Source organism: Sander vitreus, chromosome 2 (assembly GCF_031162955.1).
Source record: "Sander vitreus isolate 19-12246 chromosome 2, sanVit1, whole genome shotgun sequence".
Lineage (NCBI taxonomy): Eukaryota > Metazoa > Chordata > Actinopteri > Perciformes > Percidae > Sander > Sander vitreus.
In genome coordinates, this window is record NC_135856.1 from 4,208,103 (window position 1) to 4,225,602 (window position 17,500).

At 40.9% G+C, this 17,500-nt stretch overlaps 2 protein-coding genes and 1 long non-coding RNA gene across 3 annotated transcripts in view; 1 reads left to right on the forward strand and 2 right to left on the reverse strand.

Moving 5' to 3' along the window:
- LOC144532815 (uncharacterized) overlaps positions 1 to 2,694 on the reverse strand; it is a 4,348-nt gene extending 1,654 nt beyond the window's left edge. Inside the window, exon 1 of the long non-coding RNA XR_013503376.1 lies at positions 2,420 to 2,694. This is a non-coding gene — a long non-coding RNA (uncharacterized LOC144532815). The remainder of the gene's footprint in view (positions 1 to 2,419) is intronic.
- Positions 2,695 to 10,312: 7,618 nt separating this feature from the next.
- On the forward strand, positions 10,313 to 13,964 carry lgsn (lengsin, lens protein with glutamine synthetase domain). Its single transcript, XM_078273776.1, has 3 exons — positions 10,313 to 10,938; positions 11,665 to 11,831; positions 12,771 to 13,964. The coding sequence occupies exons 1-3, from the start codon at positions 10,482 to 10,484 to the stop codon at positions 13,962 to 13,964; spliced, it is 1,818 nt and encodes a 605-aa protein (XP_078129902.1). The 5' UTR covers positions 10,313 to 10,481.
- Positions 13,965 to 14,585: 621 nt separating this feature from the next.
- The window catches only part of LOC144532826 (uncharacterized), a 19,935-nt gene continuing 17,020 nt past the window's right edge, over positions 14,586 to 17,500 (reverse strand). Inside the window, exon 5 of the mRNA XM_078273767.1 lies at positions 14,586 to 17,500. This exon is cut by the window's right edge and continues 1,065 nt beyond it. Within this exon, the coding sequence (XP_078129893.1) occupies positions 16,402 to 17,500 (1,099 nt within the window). The 3' untranslated portion in view covers positions 14,586 to 16,401.

The following is a 17,500-nucleotide window of genomic DNA, read 5'->3' on the forward strand; positions in this document are numbered from 1 at the left end:
TATCTCACAACAATTAAAGACACCAAACATGCACCAAACTTCAATGCAGACACGAGACAAAGTCTTTGTCGAGTGTTTCTTTAAATGGTTTTAAGAGTTTCCTTCATCTCCTGCTTTCCTACACAGCTACCACAAAACCCTGCCAGAAATAAAATGTAAGCTAATAGGCCTAAGGCGATTTTTCCGTACAATTTCCGCTCGCCTACTACTTCTGCATACTTTAAGCTACAAAAACCATTCAAATATCAAAATGTTCAGCTCTTTAAGGACATTTGTGTTTGTATTCAACTTTTTCCTACGATTTATAGTTCTTAAAATATTAAGCTTTTTTTCTTTTTACATTGAAAGTCAATGGAGCAATCTTCAAATCCTCTTCAGGCTTCTTCCACTTCTAAATGCTACTCCTCCCACATACTTTCACCTTCAGACGTCTTTCAAACTTTAAACTAGTCACAAAACCTTCAGCTATTAGAAAATTATTCAACTTTTTGATATATTTTACAGTTCAACCAGCAATTCAGTATAGCAACAGCTTAAAACTTCATTCACTAATTTCACTTTAGTTTGATATATTATTGCCACTATTCACATTTCAATGAATTTCATACTAAAACCATTCCCACCTTTCCAACTATTCTCACTACTTCACCTACGCAATTATGCCAGCAATCCAGTTTAGCTTTAGCAATTCAGCATTCACAAGCATTTTTTGGAGGAAATGCATTTCCTAGTAACACAAATTACACTGAAAACAGATGCAATTCACAGTGGTTTAGAACAATACACGTCATACACTGCTGTGTGCAAAATTAGCATGTAAGCAAGGGCTTGGCGATATGACAATGTGCATCATCAAAACGATATAAAAATGTCCATCGCATTATATTTTTCAATATCGTGTCTATCACGATGTTGAAAAACCAGTGGCTGAACTAAATTATTACAATATTTACTTAATTTGGACGCCACTTTACATTCTGATTCTTGCATCTTATGTTCATTTCGCACTAAAGTTCTTAATAAAATATGAAAATACTTAATAGTTTTTAGTTGTCAACTATCTAATTCACACAGGAACATACAAAACGTATGCTTTATCATGTGGTTATTTCATATAGGCTAGTATTCCTTTTTTTTTTACTACCAGAAAACATGCTATATTGTGGTATGAAGTGACCTATATCGGGATAGAAGAGTTTGACCATATCAAGGCCTGGCACTATCCACTGCTAGGGTGTGAGGGGTTTGATTCCCATACTAAAGAGGTGTAGAGATGTTTTTGAAAAGAGCTTCCAACGAAATATGAGGGACTGGGATGAAAATGAAAAAAGGAGTATGTTATATAAAGTAAAACTGCAGCCCCGTGTAATATCTTACCTAATGGCTGCTGCCGGTGTACAATAGGAAGGATGTGTCATTTCTGACATCTAGGTCATATCTGTGAAAGCTGAGCTCACCATGAGGCCCTCAGCGCAGCGGGGCTTTAACATACACTCTGTTATTATCACCATCATCATCATAAATCTGACTCACTGCCATTTAGATCCTAATGTTTTGCCCTTTACACCCTTAAGAAGGATGTGATTGAAAATGCCTACTTACTGGACATGTTCTTTTTTTTTTCAGTTTATGCTCCAAATACTAAAAACACTAAGCTGTTCAAGTAGGCTATGCTTTGTTAATCCGGTGTTTTTTTGGCTGAAAAATAGCATTTGGTAGAAAATCATTACATAGTGAACAAAAGGGAGCGACTGAATGACAAAGAGGGATATGATATAAAAAGACAAAAGAGGTGAGAGGCATACAAGTAGTCATTTTAATGGATGACATGTTGCATTATAGTATAAAGGCTTTAAAGTGTCCTTTGTGTGAGGTGAGCTGGGCGCCATCATTTAACGTTAGAGGCCTATAGGCACTGTCAGAAGCTGGGAGATGGACAATATATACATTGCTTTAAGGTGACAAATACGACGCCTCGTTAACGCTGCAGACAGGTACTCCGCGTGGGAAATCACAAAGAAAATGTCATTTATATTTTTGACTTATTTCACGTAAAAATGCGTCGATTTTATCCGACAAAAACTTCCCAGTGACTAACGTTAGCCAGGACCAGCCTGTGCTGCGCATCCCGGACAGCCGCTTCATAGCCATGACGAACATCATGCAAACCGTTAACTACGCTTAAGTAACTGGGACAAATACCCGTTCAGTCAGTTCATGTTACAGTTAAGTAAAAGATTTAACGTTAATCGTCTGAGTCAAGGAAATATTAAACCGGGTTTTGTGCCGAGAAGGCCGTGATTTTCACCGAAGAAAAACGTGAAGGCCAGTTGGTAACGTTAACGATATAACGTTCTGATTTACAACACAAACCGTTGGAATAAGAACAAAATGGCAGCCACAAAAACACGTTACTTACTGGGATATGCTTACTCATTGAAGATTGTAGCTTAATCATACAGCCGGTCCCCAGAAAAAGGTAAAAATATGAAACGGTTCTCCACCATACAGTGCGGTGCTGTTTCTCCGAGCGGAGCCGAAGTCTCCTGATCTGCTGCGACGACACCGTCAGGCTGGCGGGAAAGACGAAGCCGACTTCCTGTCATAACTTTCAAAATAAAACACCGCCAGTGCAACAGTCTGCAAACTATCCTACTACTAGGCTATCCACTACAACTAGCCTACTACCTGTAGTGGAAAGTAACTAGTTTCGACCCATAAATCGGAATACTATTTCCACCACTGGCTGGGCTCCTATTAATTATGTTGACACATCAGCCATCTTCAAGATTCAAATTACCCATAACCAATTAAGAGCCCTGCAGTTCTGGGGCCACTTGGATGGTTGCCCAATTTGCCCAGTGGGTAAAATGAAACAAACTGAGTCTAAAAATACTGGAAACAGTGATTAAAATACCCTCTATGTGGGTATACGTGCAGTTTAGTGTCCCAAATTCCCCATACAATGTCTTTAATTATGAACCTGCTATACCACCTGTTTAACAGGTGTTTTATAGCCCTAAACCTAACCTTAACCATAACCACCATCATTTGGGACACTGGGATATACTGGGGAGTTAAGTTATGCAGGGCTCTAAAAGTCAGCACCAGTACTTTAAAATGAACACAACATTTAATAGGAAGCCAGAGAAGTAAGGATATTGGTTCCCTGGCCAAAATGTGGACATTGCTGTCCTCAAATGTGTTGTGCCTTGCCCTTCAGATGCAGGTGTACTGCTAAGTCCTGACCTGAGGAGCTGGCTCTTCTATGTTGGGCCATGCACTTGTGGAGCGGTTGATTTGTTTCCACAATGTTTCAACAGCAAACATCTGAAGGACTAGGGTCAGTAGCAGCAGATCAACAAATGGGTAGTATATATACAGGATGTTCCACTTCCATGATTGCTCCGGTGCCGCCGCAAAATTCCACCGGATGCAAGTCTTTTCAGCCATATATCCGTTTCCTTCCGCTTTCTTTGTGTTGGAGTTCTAACCTCCGGTGGATTTGTGAGGACTATGGTTAACTGCTCCTCAGATCTCTGCAGGGTAAATCCAGACAGCTAGCTAGACTATCTGTCCAATGTCAGTTTTCTGTTGCACAAAAACAACTTTTGAACGTACACATGTTCCACCAAAACAAGTTCCTTCCAGAGGCTATTTTGCAGGGGCACCGGGGCTCCGTCCGGTGCTTAGCTCCGCCCATGACGATTGTGATTGGTTTAAAGTCATGCTAACAAACCAGAGCCAGACCGTCCTCCGCAGCGCTGTGGGGGAATGTTTGGCAATGCGAGAGCAACAAATGGGTAACCCAGGCAAGAGCAGCAAAGCACACGCAGGGTGTAGAGAATAAGCTAAATAAAAATAAATATACAACAATAAAACCAACTTAAGAAATACATGAATCAAAGCATTACGCTTCCCTAAGATTACAATCTGTAATAATTGTCATAACAATATTGTACAAACGCTGGTAAGGCACAGCCATGCCCCGATTCTGCCCTCTGAAGAAAAGACAGTAGGGCAATGTCACCAGAAAGGTTTACAAGGTAGCTGCCTTCTTGGAAAGTCCTGCGGCTGTCTGTGTACATAATCAAAAACAAAGGGGAAAGTACACAGCCCTGAGGAGAGCCTGTATTTAAGGTGATAATGTTGGACATGTGACCATTTACAAAAACTTGCTAAACTCTGTCTGTTGAAAAGTTTTAAAACAACTATAAAATCTGATCAGGTAAATAAGGGGCAAGTCGCTCAATTAAAATATGATTATTATCTTATTAAAAGCTGAAGAAAAATCAGCAAATTAAAGTCTGGCATGGGATTTAGGGTTGTCACGACACACCTTAAGCTCTATTTTGAAGAGAACTACATATAACTTCCGGTTCTTCCTGTACTGAATTGTCAGCAGCTTGATGCAGCTCTTTAAAACCCCACCCTGAAAATGTGAGGGGTTCTGCCGAGACATCTCTCTGCCTCCATGCTGCACAGGGCGGATGGTGGGGACTGCTGAGGCCTGACTGCTCTTTAATATCCTGGAAACACACGTGGACTCCAGGAAAAACATCCAGAATTATAAAGACATAACTGAAACAATGGCTCAAATTGTTTATCAATAAAATTAAAGTGGGCTTTTGCATCCACTTTGGCCAATCGACTTTTTAAATTGATAGAGTTTGATGAAAAATAGGGTGAAAAATAATGATAAGGCTTGTTGTGCTTTCAGTGTTTAAAGCGTCAGCTCACCCAATAATAAAATAAATAAAATGATAACCTTGTCGTATGCATCTGGTTAAGTTTTTATGATGCTATAGCCATATATATATATATATATATATATATATATATATATATATATATATATATATATATATATTTATATATATATATATATATATATATATATATATATATATATATATATATATATATATATATATATATATATATATATTTATATATATATTTATATATATTTATATATATGTGCACTGTGTGAACTGTGCCTTCTACATCTACGTATATCATTAACCAGCACATTAAAGTTGATGCTGAGAAGATTGCTGATTTCTGAGGTGATTTAGTCCTAATTAAGTTCACTTTATCAGGACATTTCATGTTCTAATTTCCAAGTGGTCAGTGTCTAATTTCTGAGTCATTAATGCTGAGTCACAGGTCATCACTCCGATGGCCATTGCATTTATAGAACTCACTTCGGAGGCTGCAGTTAGTGATGCTGTTGAATTGTTTTGCATTTAGTCTCGCTTTGCCAGACCTTCCTCCACAGCGCTGTGGAGGAGGGTCTGGCTAGTCCACACAGCATTCCTGGATGGGAGAAAAACGTGCTCTGGTTTATTGGCATTTCTTTAAACCAATCACAATCGTCATGAGCGGCGCTAAGCATCGGATGCGAGCAACAGTACCGCTCCAAAATAGCCTCAAGAAGAAACTTGTTTTGGTGGAACGTGTACGTTCAAAAGTTGTTTTAGTCGTGCAACAGAAAATTCAGATTGGACAGATAGTCTTAGCCTGGTCCTACCAGACTCGGGTACATTTCATTTGTCCAGAGAGTCTGGCCACTCTCCATTGACAAGTGTTAACTTCCTTGAAGGCGGGTACTCTGTTGAAGTTTAAAAGTATTAGATCTCCCCAGAGCCACTCTGGATCTGCCATAACCAATCGCTAATGTTTGGTCGTGACGTCGGCTTAGCATCACTAGCGTTAGCCTTAGCCAACTTTCCCGAACCCTGTGGAGAGGAGGGCCACAACATCATGGCCACCAACAAAACTCAGCAAAGATTGTTCTTGCTCGGGCTTTAACATCTGGATATTATAACGGACCGAATGGCTTCACTTGCATCTTTCTCCGCATTCAACTAAAACTAGCGCACGGCCTAAATGTCATCATTCTCAGCCACTCCCTCTGTTCGCTGATTGGACCGCCCACTATTTGGCCGGAGAAAACCCAAGACTATACCACAAACCCAGACGGTGTACTGAAGGAAAATGAAAATTGAGCGGAAGTACGTAGGAGGGCGGAGCCAGGTTAAGATAGCTGTCTGGATTTACCCTGCAGAGATCTGAGGAGCAATTAACCATAGTCCTCATAAATCCACCAGAGTTTAGAACGCCAACACAAAGAAAGAAAAAGGTAACGGACATCCGGCCGAAAAGAGTGATATCCGGCAGAATTTCCGACAGCAATCCCAGAAGTGGAAAGACATGGAAATATACTATATTGCATTATACGGACGTGTTTTTATAAAATTAGATAATAATAATTAATAAAGGCTGATTTAAAGTACTTCTTCCTGCCTCTATGTATTAATGCTCATGGGTAGCCCAAATGGGTTCCATTCAGACCTTAACATTAAGTCTTTTACTGTAAGATGTCAACAAGATTCAACAAGACATTTTCACCTGGCTATACCCAATGTTTAGATCTGTTGTGGTATTTATGCAAATTAGCACATACGTAATTAGATTATGCACCGTTTGCCCATGTTAACAAACAATTTCAAAAAAACTTGTAATACATTTTTTGTTTGTCTTGATGTAAGTAATCAACTCAGTAACTTTCATGGTTATATCTAAAGGTTAACATTTTTACCCTATTCACCTGAGAAAAGGAATGAATAGGCGTAGAATAGGCTATATTTGGGTCTTTTTCGAAACTTTCCCCTAATGAGATTCTTCAGGGCTTTTTTTTCCTTACTCAGGACATATTGAGGATACAAAATCAGTTGAGTTTACTTCTGTTGCAATTTGTTCAACTTTTTTTCATAAAATGACTGGACTACATGGGACAAAGGAGTTTTTACTCCTATTGCTCTTGAACCGGGGTACTCTAAATCTCCGACCTGAGAGGAGTGACTGATGGGAACAACAATCTTTGACATTGGTCCAGTATTAAGGAAGATTGCTGCAGTCAGCAGCGGCGAAACAAGCTACAATGTAAGTTAATAGGGCGATTGTCCAGCTTGTATTTACCTTCACAAAAGTGCTCGTTCTGCCGCTGACAGGCTCAGATTAATATTCTAAGTGTCTGACAACATTATGGAAAGGATTTCTAAGGAGGTCGACCTTTCTGTTAAAGAGTAAGATCCTTTTTTTAAACATAAAAACATCTGTGAAATTGCGTTCGCTAACGCCTCCAGACTACATGTAAATAAACAGTAATTTTAGCATCGTAGAACACACTTCATTCAAAGTCGACAGAAACAAAATAAAACTATGAAAAGCCGTTTTGGGTCATCTTTCCACTTTTCCAACCATCACTACTCTAGTTTTGGTTGAAATAAACAAAATGTTTACCGATTTACTTGTGAAAATATGTTGGCTTTATACACACTAAAAGTATTGCTTTTTTAAATGGAGTCTGGTGGGTTTAGCGCTAGCAATCTCAGAGCAGTTTCTGGTTAAACAGAAAGGTTTTAAAGAGGTTTTAAAAAAGGTCTATCTCTGTAGGGATCCTTTCCATAATGTTGTCAGACACTTAGAATAATAATCAGAGCCTTTTAGTGAGAAAACAGCACTTTTAGTGGACAAAATTGACACTGAACATTTGCCCCATAGGGTTACATTGCAGCCCGGTCTGTGGCTGCCGGTTACAGCATACACGCTTAATAGGCTACTGGACCAATTTCAAAGATTGTTGTTACCATTAGTCCCTTATACACAAAAACATATAAAAAATAGGGTCCAGGTTGAAAAAAACGGTAATTACCCTTTAATACATCAAACTTTCCACTTTTATTCCTATCTGTACCCTGTAAGCTTTTTACAGAGGGGTTTGTTCATATAGCCTATCATTCACAGCCTGATTTATGTAACATTTTATACCTAAATGGTGGAGAAAATAGATTTTCTTATGGCTGTTGAAAGTATTTTCTGATTTATGAAGTGATAAAAAGAGATATCCAAAATTCCCTCTGTGAAAACATTTGTCAACAATATGTCAAGAAAGCGAAAGAAGAATTTTGAACCAATGTTCAGATTTCTGTTCTGGAAATGTATGCAAATGAGCTCATATTTAACAAGATAATGCATAATCTGCATATATAAACACAGAATTTCAGAAAACAAAACAAAATGTTTTACAAAACTTGTAATACAAAAGATTATTGTCTTTATGAAGGTAATCAACTGGGGAAGTTTCATGGTGATGTCTATTTTAAATATTTTCCCTATTCACCTTCAACAAAACACTGTTGATTGGAGAGGGATTTCACTCAGACAGCAGCTGTTTAATGCACAGACCATCACTAACAGCAGCCTTTGTCTGGTCCTCATGTGTTTTTATCTCTCTGGAATAAATACTTTTGCTCCCATATCTTTCTGGAAGCACAAACAGAGCTGCTTAGCTCTGCAGTTTCACTCTGCAATGACACAAAAGCAACTCTGAATTGTCCTCACGGGCAGCCAATGAGCTCAAAGCAGCAGCAGCTCAGTGTCCACCAGCTGCCGACTGCTGCCAGTTTCCAGCCGGACTCCCGTGGGTGTCGGGGGGCAAAAAGAATTTTCCAATCCGTCACCATTGTACCAATTGTCTATAAAAATTAATGTGGGAGTGAAGCTCTGCCTTCACAGGAAGGCTATCAAATTCCAAATCACAGTTAATGAAAGAGTCCAAACAAAGAAATGAATGACTCTGAAGATTTCAAGGTAACAACTCCACATCTAACCTTTTCATTTGTATTTTCATCACAAAGGTGTGAATGGATACAGCAGCTTTGGCTTCAGATGCATTGCTATTATTTGACTTTGTCTGTGGATCTTGTATTTGTGTTTGAGCCATAATTGTATTCACTATTACAGATGTGATTCCTTACACTCTTTGGTAAATCTTCATATAAACTTCATTAGAGCTGCAAAGATTAATCGAGTAGGTGTCAACTATTCAATTAATTGCCAACTATTTTGATAATCAATGAATCTTCTTCTTAATCAATTCTTAAATGTGAATAATTTCTAGTTTCTTCTCTCCTCTGTGACAGTAAACTGAATATCTTTGAATTTTGGGCAAAACAAGACATTTGAGAACGTCATCTTGGACTTTGGGAAACACTGATTGACATTTTTTAACCATTTTCTGACATTTTATACACCGAGCAACTAATCGATTAATCGAGAAAATAATCGACAGAAAAATCGTTAGTTGCAGCCAGGGGCGTTTCTAGGACTTGAGGGGGTTCGGGGTTTAGCCCAGACCAATTTAAATAAACTTAATGCAATGCAAAACAGCAATTGGCTTGGCCAGCTTGTTAATAGCCAGTGTATATTCATTTTAGCTGCCCAGTTTGTAGATGTTAGTTAGATGGCACCAACATTTGGCCTAATAATAACTGGCCTGACAACCCAAAGGCCAAGGTTTAGTTTCCAGATCTGTGTGGCGACTTATGACTTCAGACCGTCTGATAGACACAGAGCCCCGTTTGAGACTCTGGTCTCTGAATGACACAAAGTTTAGATAGGGAAGTTGCTGCTGCTCTACATCGGAGGTGGAAAACCGAAACTACAGCAGAAATACACGGAGCACAAACGCGTCACATCTGCCGCAGCATGCCCACAGCAGAGCGCGTCCTTTATAAACCTGAAGCTGCACAGACCACGGAAGGTGCGCTGCTCATCTCTATTTTTTACAGAGAGAGTGGACACTAAGCGACGCACAGGTCTGCTTCAGAGCTCCGTGTGTTTGAGTCTGAAATGAACCATAGACTGTAATCGTCACGGCACAGGAACTTCAAACAAAATCATTAGTATTACACTCCTAAACTTTGTGTTAATGGCATCAACGTATTAGACTGATTTGGCTATGATTCCTCCAAAAATGTCACCTTTCACAACTTTCTTCACTTAGAGACGATTGCTAGGTGATGGCAACAAATACGTCATGCCGGTCAGACCCCGCATGTAGCTGCCGGTTTTATTCGCCTCGGAAGAATAAACTGGACAAAGTTACAGTTCTACCATGAGTTCTACAACAAAAATGTAAGAACTGCGAGTGCCTTGGAAAATACTTGATTCCTTTATTTGCATGTGCCATTCTGGGGATTTTTTATTCTATTATAGAATAATTGTGGCAAATTCTACTTATTTAAAAAGAAGAAAAAAAAGAGAGAGAGAGGGCGAGAGATCCAGGGCTATTCATAAAATATTCAAGGCTGTAGCCGGGGATGCACATGCCTAACAACGCCTCTGGTTGCAGCCCTGACCTTGATCATTTCTTACCAGACCCATTGTGTGTTTTCCAGGAGGCCCAGAGTAGAAGCAAAGACCAAATAGACGGCACAAGGCTGAGCCTGGGTAACAGGAAGGGAGTTAGGGTGACTGGGAGACATGTACCTCCGGTGGACTGGGGGAGCGGAACAGGAGGTCCATCCATCGTCCATTCTCTCACCAGCACCCCTTTACCTCCAGACACGCCCACTGTGATCTCCATCGGCCCCCTGCCTCACAGACACCCAGAGCGAGTTGATGATCCTGGGATGGACGAACCTTCCTTCAGGGAGGATTGGACCACAGATGCGTCCTCTCAAACCAGGGTATCCCACCATGCGATGGGCGTCCCCCGGCAGACCATGGAGGAGCTGAAGACCATCCTGAGGGATAGCCATCTGCATAACATCCGGGGACGAGATGATGGGAAGCCAGGGAGTCCTTATACGTACCTCCATGGAAGCAGCAGCAGCGGTGGTGGTGAAAGGCCCGACGGACGGCAGGACGATGGAAACCCCAACAGGGTGTTCAGCACCTTCAAACCCCAGTCTGACGCTTCCAGAAGGGGGCCCAGGTCCAGAGATAGCACATCTATTCAGCAGCCTTCCAGTGTGGATTCATCCAGCGCACTCAGGTCTGATGCCAACACAAATAGGAAGCCTGGAGTTAGGGCTCACACATACGCAAGCGGACGCTCCTGGGGAGAGACTGGAGCTTTTCATACAGGTTGGTGAAGCTTTGGTTTGAAAGACAACTTTATCCCTGATATAAATTAAGACATCTTCTCTAACAAAGTCAAAATCTAGCAAATAGAGTGAATAGGTAGGAGATAGTTTCAGCTCTGTGAGGACAAACAGTCCTGCCTCCATCTGGAGTCATGTCTTGTTTTAAAATCTTGGCTTTGTCTCATTCTAGTTCCTGTTTTAACTTGGACTTGACTTGGACTCAATGATGGATGGATATTGACCTCTTTAACCTAATTTTGTTTTTATTTGTGGTCTACTACCAATTGATTTGTCAGTTTAGTAAAATTAACTTGGCATTGATCTTCAGCAGAACGATCTACATCTCTTTTCATATCTAAGAATCTCTTAATCGTTAGTTTTCAATTGGAACAACTTGGATCAATGGTTTATTGCCTATGTTAACATAGTTTTTCAATGGAATTCAGTTTTATCTGCCTTGAGTATTATAGCTCAACTGATGCTGGGTAAAAATCAACTTGTCAGTGCTCTCTGGTGGACAAACTCTGTACTGGTTACACTGGTTCTAAATCAGAATCAGAATCATCTTTATTTGCCAGGTATGAGTTAAATGATCTCAAACCTAGTTTGGCATTTCTGCACTGCAATTTGCAACTTGTTATTAGTGGTTGACACAGATACCGATATATTTGCAAACAGTCAGTTGGGCAGATTTATTTTTGCAGATATTTCAAACTCTTTTCCACAGATAACGGAAACGAGACTATCGAGATCTTTGGGAATCAGAGGTTCGTTGCAGCCATGGAGCAGATCAAGCAGCAGATCGCCAGAGAAAACATCAACTTTGTTCGCTTTGAGGCCACTGACCTCCATGGGGTGTCCAGGTCCAAGACAGTGCCTGTCCGCTTCTTCCACGTAATCACCACATCTATCTATCTATCTATCTATCTATCTATCTATCTATCTATCTATCTCAGCTAGCAAAATATGGAAATAGGGGCCAGGAAATAGCAGAAATTTGTTTCTAAAACAAGTAACAAGTAAGAAGCTGAGACTTGGAGGTGATTAGCACAGCTTTGGTTAAAGTTAGGAAGCAGGAGCTAGCCTGGCCATGCTAGCAGCTCTGTGAGACTGTTCTTAGGCCCAGCAGTGCTTTAAGCTAAATGCTAACGTCAGCATGCAAAAATGCTCACAATGACAATGCTAACATTCTAATGCCAAGCAAGTATATGTGTACCAAGTTCACCATTTTAGTTGGTAGCATGTTAGCATGCTCACATTTGCCAATAATTACCACTGAACACAAACAACTACTAAAGCTGATGGGAATGCTATTATTTGCAGGAATCATGTGAACCTCATGGTGGCACTAGAAGAAAAGTCAGTGGATCACAAAAGTCAGTAGGCTTTCTTCTCTGGGGACAATGAATGTCTGCACAAAATGTCATGGCAGTCCATCAAATAGTTGTTAAGATATTTTAGTCTGGACCAAAGTGGTGGACTGATTCATGGTTTTACGGGGAGCTTCGTGGTGGAACTATTTCTTGGCAAACAGCCAGCGTAGTGACTTTGTGGAGTCTGAAGTATTGGGAAGATGGTTTAAATGTGTCTCAAGAAATACTAACACCAAGTAATCCCTTTCTAAAAGCACAAATAGTCATTTTAACATTACCGTTTGTGTTTAAAATTAAACAAATATGAGAAAATGTGTTAATATATATTAATCTAAAATGAGCTTTAGAGGTGTTGGTAGTTTGTTACTGTAGCTGTTTTTAGGACTTTGGACAGTTGTTTCTGCCTTCTAAATCACCTCCATACTAAAGTATTGATTCAATGTAAATGTTGCCTCAACAGGAGAAAGCGGTATATGGGGTACCGATGCCAAGAAGCTACTTAGAGCTGACCCTGAGCCCCAAGAGCAACGAAGTGGACAACGCCAGCACCGCCAACTTCAGCAGTGATGTCCTCCTGATCCCTGATCTTTCTACCTTCAGGGTCTTACCCTGGGCTGAGCAGACAGCCCGGGTCATCTGCGACCCCTGCACGGTGACAGGAAGCCCCCTTCGCACTTCACCTCGCCTCATCGCTAAGCAACTCCTCGGTCAGCTTCAAAGCCTTGGATTTTCCCTGCACTCATCCTTCACCTATGAATGCTGCATCCTAGGGGCACCGGACCGCATCGGACCAAAGACACTCCTGTTCCCGGCCACCACCCTGCTCGGCAACCATGATCTGCCTTTCTTCCAGCAGCTGGTGGACAGTATGTACTGCATGGGCGCAGACATTGACAGCATCGCCTCTGCAAGCGGCCCCGGCCAGATGGAAATCAACCTGAGGCCAGAGTTTGGGATTGCGGCAGCAGATAGCGCCTTCACCTTGCGCACCGGCATCAAAGAGATGGCTCGTAAACACAGCTACATTGCCAGCTTCTTCACTGACGATGGCCTATACAATGCTGGGGTGCTTTCCCACAGCTTGTGGGATGCTAATGGGCGACGTAGCCTCTTCCATATTGGGGAGAGGGCGGGCGAGCTATCTGAGATCGGCAGGAAATGGCTGGCGGGGCTGCTCACCCACTCTGCTGCCCTGAGCTGCCTGATGTCGCCTGGCATGGACTGCCGGAGCCACATCGCCAAGATGATCAAAGACCCCAAACGAATGCTATACGCTACATGTGGCTTCAATGATAACAGCAGCTCCTTCAACATCAAGTGTCATGGTGGAAGGGAGACACACATTGACAACAAATTGGGCTCAGCCATGGCCAATCCTTACATTGTGCTGGCTGCTACTGTGGCCGCTGGACTGGATGGCATCAAACGAAACCTGAGCATCGAGAGCGCTCTGAACAAAGCCCCCAGTCAGCAGAAGGAGTTTTCCGTTCCTGTGAAGCTCGACGACGCTCTGGAGGCGTTGGGGGAGGATCACGTCATCTGCAACACCCTCGGAGAGCCGTTTGTTCAGTACTTCATTGCTATGAAAAAGTTTGAGATTGAGACCCAAGAACTGGATGATGAGAGGAACAAGTGCCTGGAGTATTTCATCTAAAAAAGACCTCCTGTTTTGTAATATGTGAAACTTCTTCCTGCCACACAAATAAAAGCATGAAAACAGCTTGAATAGCTTTTTATTTGATACATTATGTTGATACCTAATTATTATACAGATTTGTTTATTCAAATATTTTTCTGTTATTTCAAAATAAAGGTATAAATACACCCTCAATGTGCAAAGCAGTTTTATGCAATTTTGTTGTTTTGTGTATATATTTTTGAATTACTTTTAAGAACAATACAAATGCAGCTGTTGCTCTTATAAGTGTGAACACAAGTACAATTAATAATAATATCATAAAAAAGGAAGTAGCCTGAACAATGAGTAAGTATGCCAGAGAAGAAAGCTAAACTATGCTGCAACCCTAATGCTAAAAAAATGGACTCTCGTCATAATTCTTTTGGTGTGTGATGAACATTACAACGTATTGGGGCCGCTAGTGTGGCTGCTGACTTTGAGTCAAGTTTTCCTGTAGTCTGAAAGAAGGGTTACCCTTACATTTCATTGTATCAAAGCATTTCTCAGCAAAACATTCCATCTCTTCACAAAGAAGACAGACAAAGTGAAATCCTTAAAAGTGCTTTTGGCAAAAAACTTGGTTTTCATACGTAAGCATTGTTTCACATGTATGCTTTTATTTACAGTTTATATTCCAGATGTAAAAACCTGCAATCCACATTTTCATGCGACTGTGAAAAATCACATAAATAGATAGAAAAAGTGTCGGTTCACCCAGTTTACAAAAAACACTTTCGAACAATCTCACCTCAAGGTCCAATTAGTTGCTGTTCTGGAGCTTTTGATCATGATCTTCCTCAGCAGATGAAGTTGGCTTTCCCCAGAAAGATTATTATTTATTTTAACATATTACATGAAAACTGGGCAAACTCTATCTGCTGATTTTATCAAAGGCTCCAGAGCAGCTATAATAGACCTTGATTGTTTTCAAAACTGCTGGTTTCCAAGGTCAAGGATAAATCTTCACTCTCTTCAAAATACATATTGTTCTGACCCTTGTGGTACCTATCCATGCAGATAACTTCAGGTTTATGTGCACAGATTTTGAGATATCTGTCTCTGAAAGTTCTGCTGCAACACCAAATCAATGGAAGTGAACAGGATTATAATTGTGCTGCCATCTGCATTTAAAAACTAAATATACACATTTTCAACAGCAGTAACGACAAGACTTCAACAGACTTCACTGTGATCAGTTTTCAAAGGAACTATATTTTCAGTAGAAAGAAGATCCAACGAAACCTGTTCACGGTGACATATGTAAAGTCATTAACTAGGAGTCACATTGACTTTGTGACTTCTTAATATCATCATAAGTCCCATTGAACTCTTGTAGCCATGTCAAAATCATCAAAAGACAAAATCAAGCCATGTGAGAAAACAACATTTTACAAATAAGACAATGCAAAAATACATTAAAGGATGAGGTTGGCGATATATATATATATATATATATATATATATATATTTTTTATTGTCAACAAATTCCTTGAAAAGACCAAAACCAACTCAAGACTTCCTTCTTTAATGCAGTCTTTGCAAAACGCTTTGTTTGGGTCTCGTAAGGCAGCAATGATCCCAGGTATTTCCCTCCCCACTCCTCCCGGTACCTGCTGAAAGGTTTTTTCTTTTTGGCTGGCTGTTCACCAGGTCCTGGGACACCAGGCTCCATGTCAGTGATGGACGGTTTATTTTCCCTGCGGAATTTTTTTAATTCAACATTCGTCATAGCTATGCATCGCAGCTATTTGTTTATTAATTTGCAGGACTACTGTACACACCTAAAAAAAAACTACAACAGCCATAATGAATCTAGGCTACAGACATAACAGTGCCCATCTGTGGGCAACACCAAAATAATCAGCATTATCTCATGTTTTATCAGGCTATAGCTTATCAAAACTCAGGTTTGGCCTAATTTTTGGGACAAACAGGACAGGACTCTGGACAACTGCTTGTAATTCCTTACTGTCCTGAATTTTTCTGGACATTCAGTCCCCTTACATTCACTGTTGGTATTGGTCTTTTCATGGCAAACTAAAAAGCCTCACCAGACTTATCCTTTAAGTTAACTTTCAAAAAGAACAAACACTTTCAATATAAAGACAGATGCCTTTTCACACGATTCAACTCACTTGATAACACATTTTTCGGTGTCTGCAAGCGCTACTGTCATATTCACCCTGCAATAACTTCATCTGTAAACACCTTGACTTACGGTATTATCATATCGACCCAGCTTCCTCCCTGATGAGATCTTAGCTACATTATCAAACCTATCAAAACTAAAATGTAGCATACTGCAGAGATGACCACATACAGCATCTGTGTCTCTGTGTGGGAACCAAAATTAATCAATAAACAGAACATGGATTATTCTTCAGCATGGTGGCCTTCCTCTTTTCCTACAACTCTACTTGTTCTTTCCTATTAGATTTCCTACTCGCTGCATGAATCTTCCCAGTTTGTTGTCAGTGCCACTTTGTGTCTCATACATTGGATAACCAGAGTCATGATTGTTCGGGGAAGAGCCTCTGTATTTCTCTGAGGGCAACATGCTTGCCCCTGTTATTGATTTATCCTGAGGAACACTGTCAGTGCTAAGATAATATTCAAATCTACTGTAGACTTTCTCTCTTCTGGTGTGATTGACAGTCGCTCCCTCGTTGTCTAGAGTGTTCCTTGAGCCTTGGTTCTCCGGCTCTCCTGCTGGATTAGTTTTTTTTTTGCTTGAACGCAGAGGAGACAGTCTTTGGAATGGCGATTTATGCTTCTCTGTCTCTGTTTGACTGCCGAGAGAGCTCTGCGACCTGGAGATGCTCGGCAATTGACCTCTCTTTGTTGTTTGCTCCGGTGGAGGTGCCTGTGAATGGTCTGCTCTGAGTGGTTGGTTTGATCCTGAGGGATTCTGCGATGATCTCAGTGAGGCCTTTCTTTGGAGTGACTTCTCGTCTTTTTTAGATGCTTTCTTTTCTTCTGGGGAAAGCATCGAATATACTTTCATTCTCAAGGAATTCTTCCTCTGAAGGGGCGGTTCCTCGTGCTGTGTTTGCTTTATTTCCATGTGACTACTCTTAGCTTCGACGGCATGCTGAGGTCCTGTAGAAGTGTTTAAGATTTTTGGGACAGTTTGTATCTCACTGGATATTGATTTCATTCCTTCTCTTGGAGCAGCTGAGCCTGAGCTGTGGGCTGCCTTACCTACAGAACCATGTCTTCCTCTGGCTTGATCCTGGCGCTGTGATTCAGCAGGTGCGCTGGTTTTAACAGTGTTCTCCTTTGGAACAGCTTTCTTGTCTTTGTGAATCTCCTCATTTTCATCTTTAAATGCAGCTGAGTCTGAACTGTTGACACGTGAACCCTCTTTCTCTTCAGGGATCTCAGTCAAAGACTCCATCGCTCTTGGGTGTTGGAGACCGCTGGGCTGCAAATGAGAGAGCTTGAGCGATGGATCGTTTAGTTTCATATCTAAATCGGCAGCTGAGGTTGTCCTGGAAAGGGGCTCGTGCCAG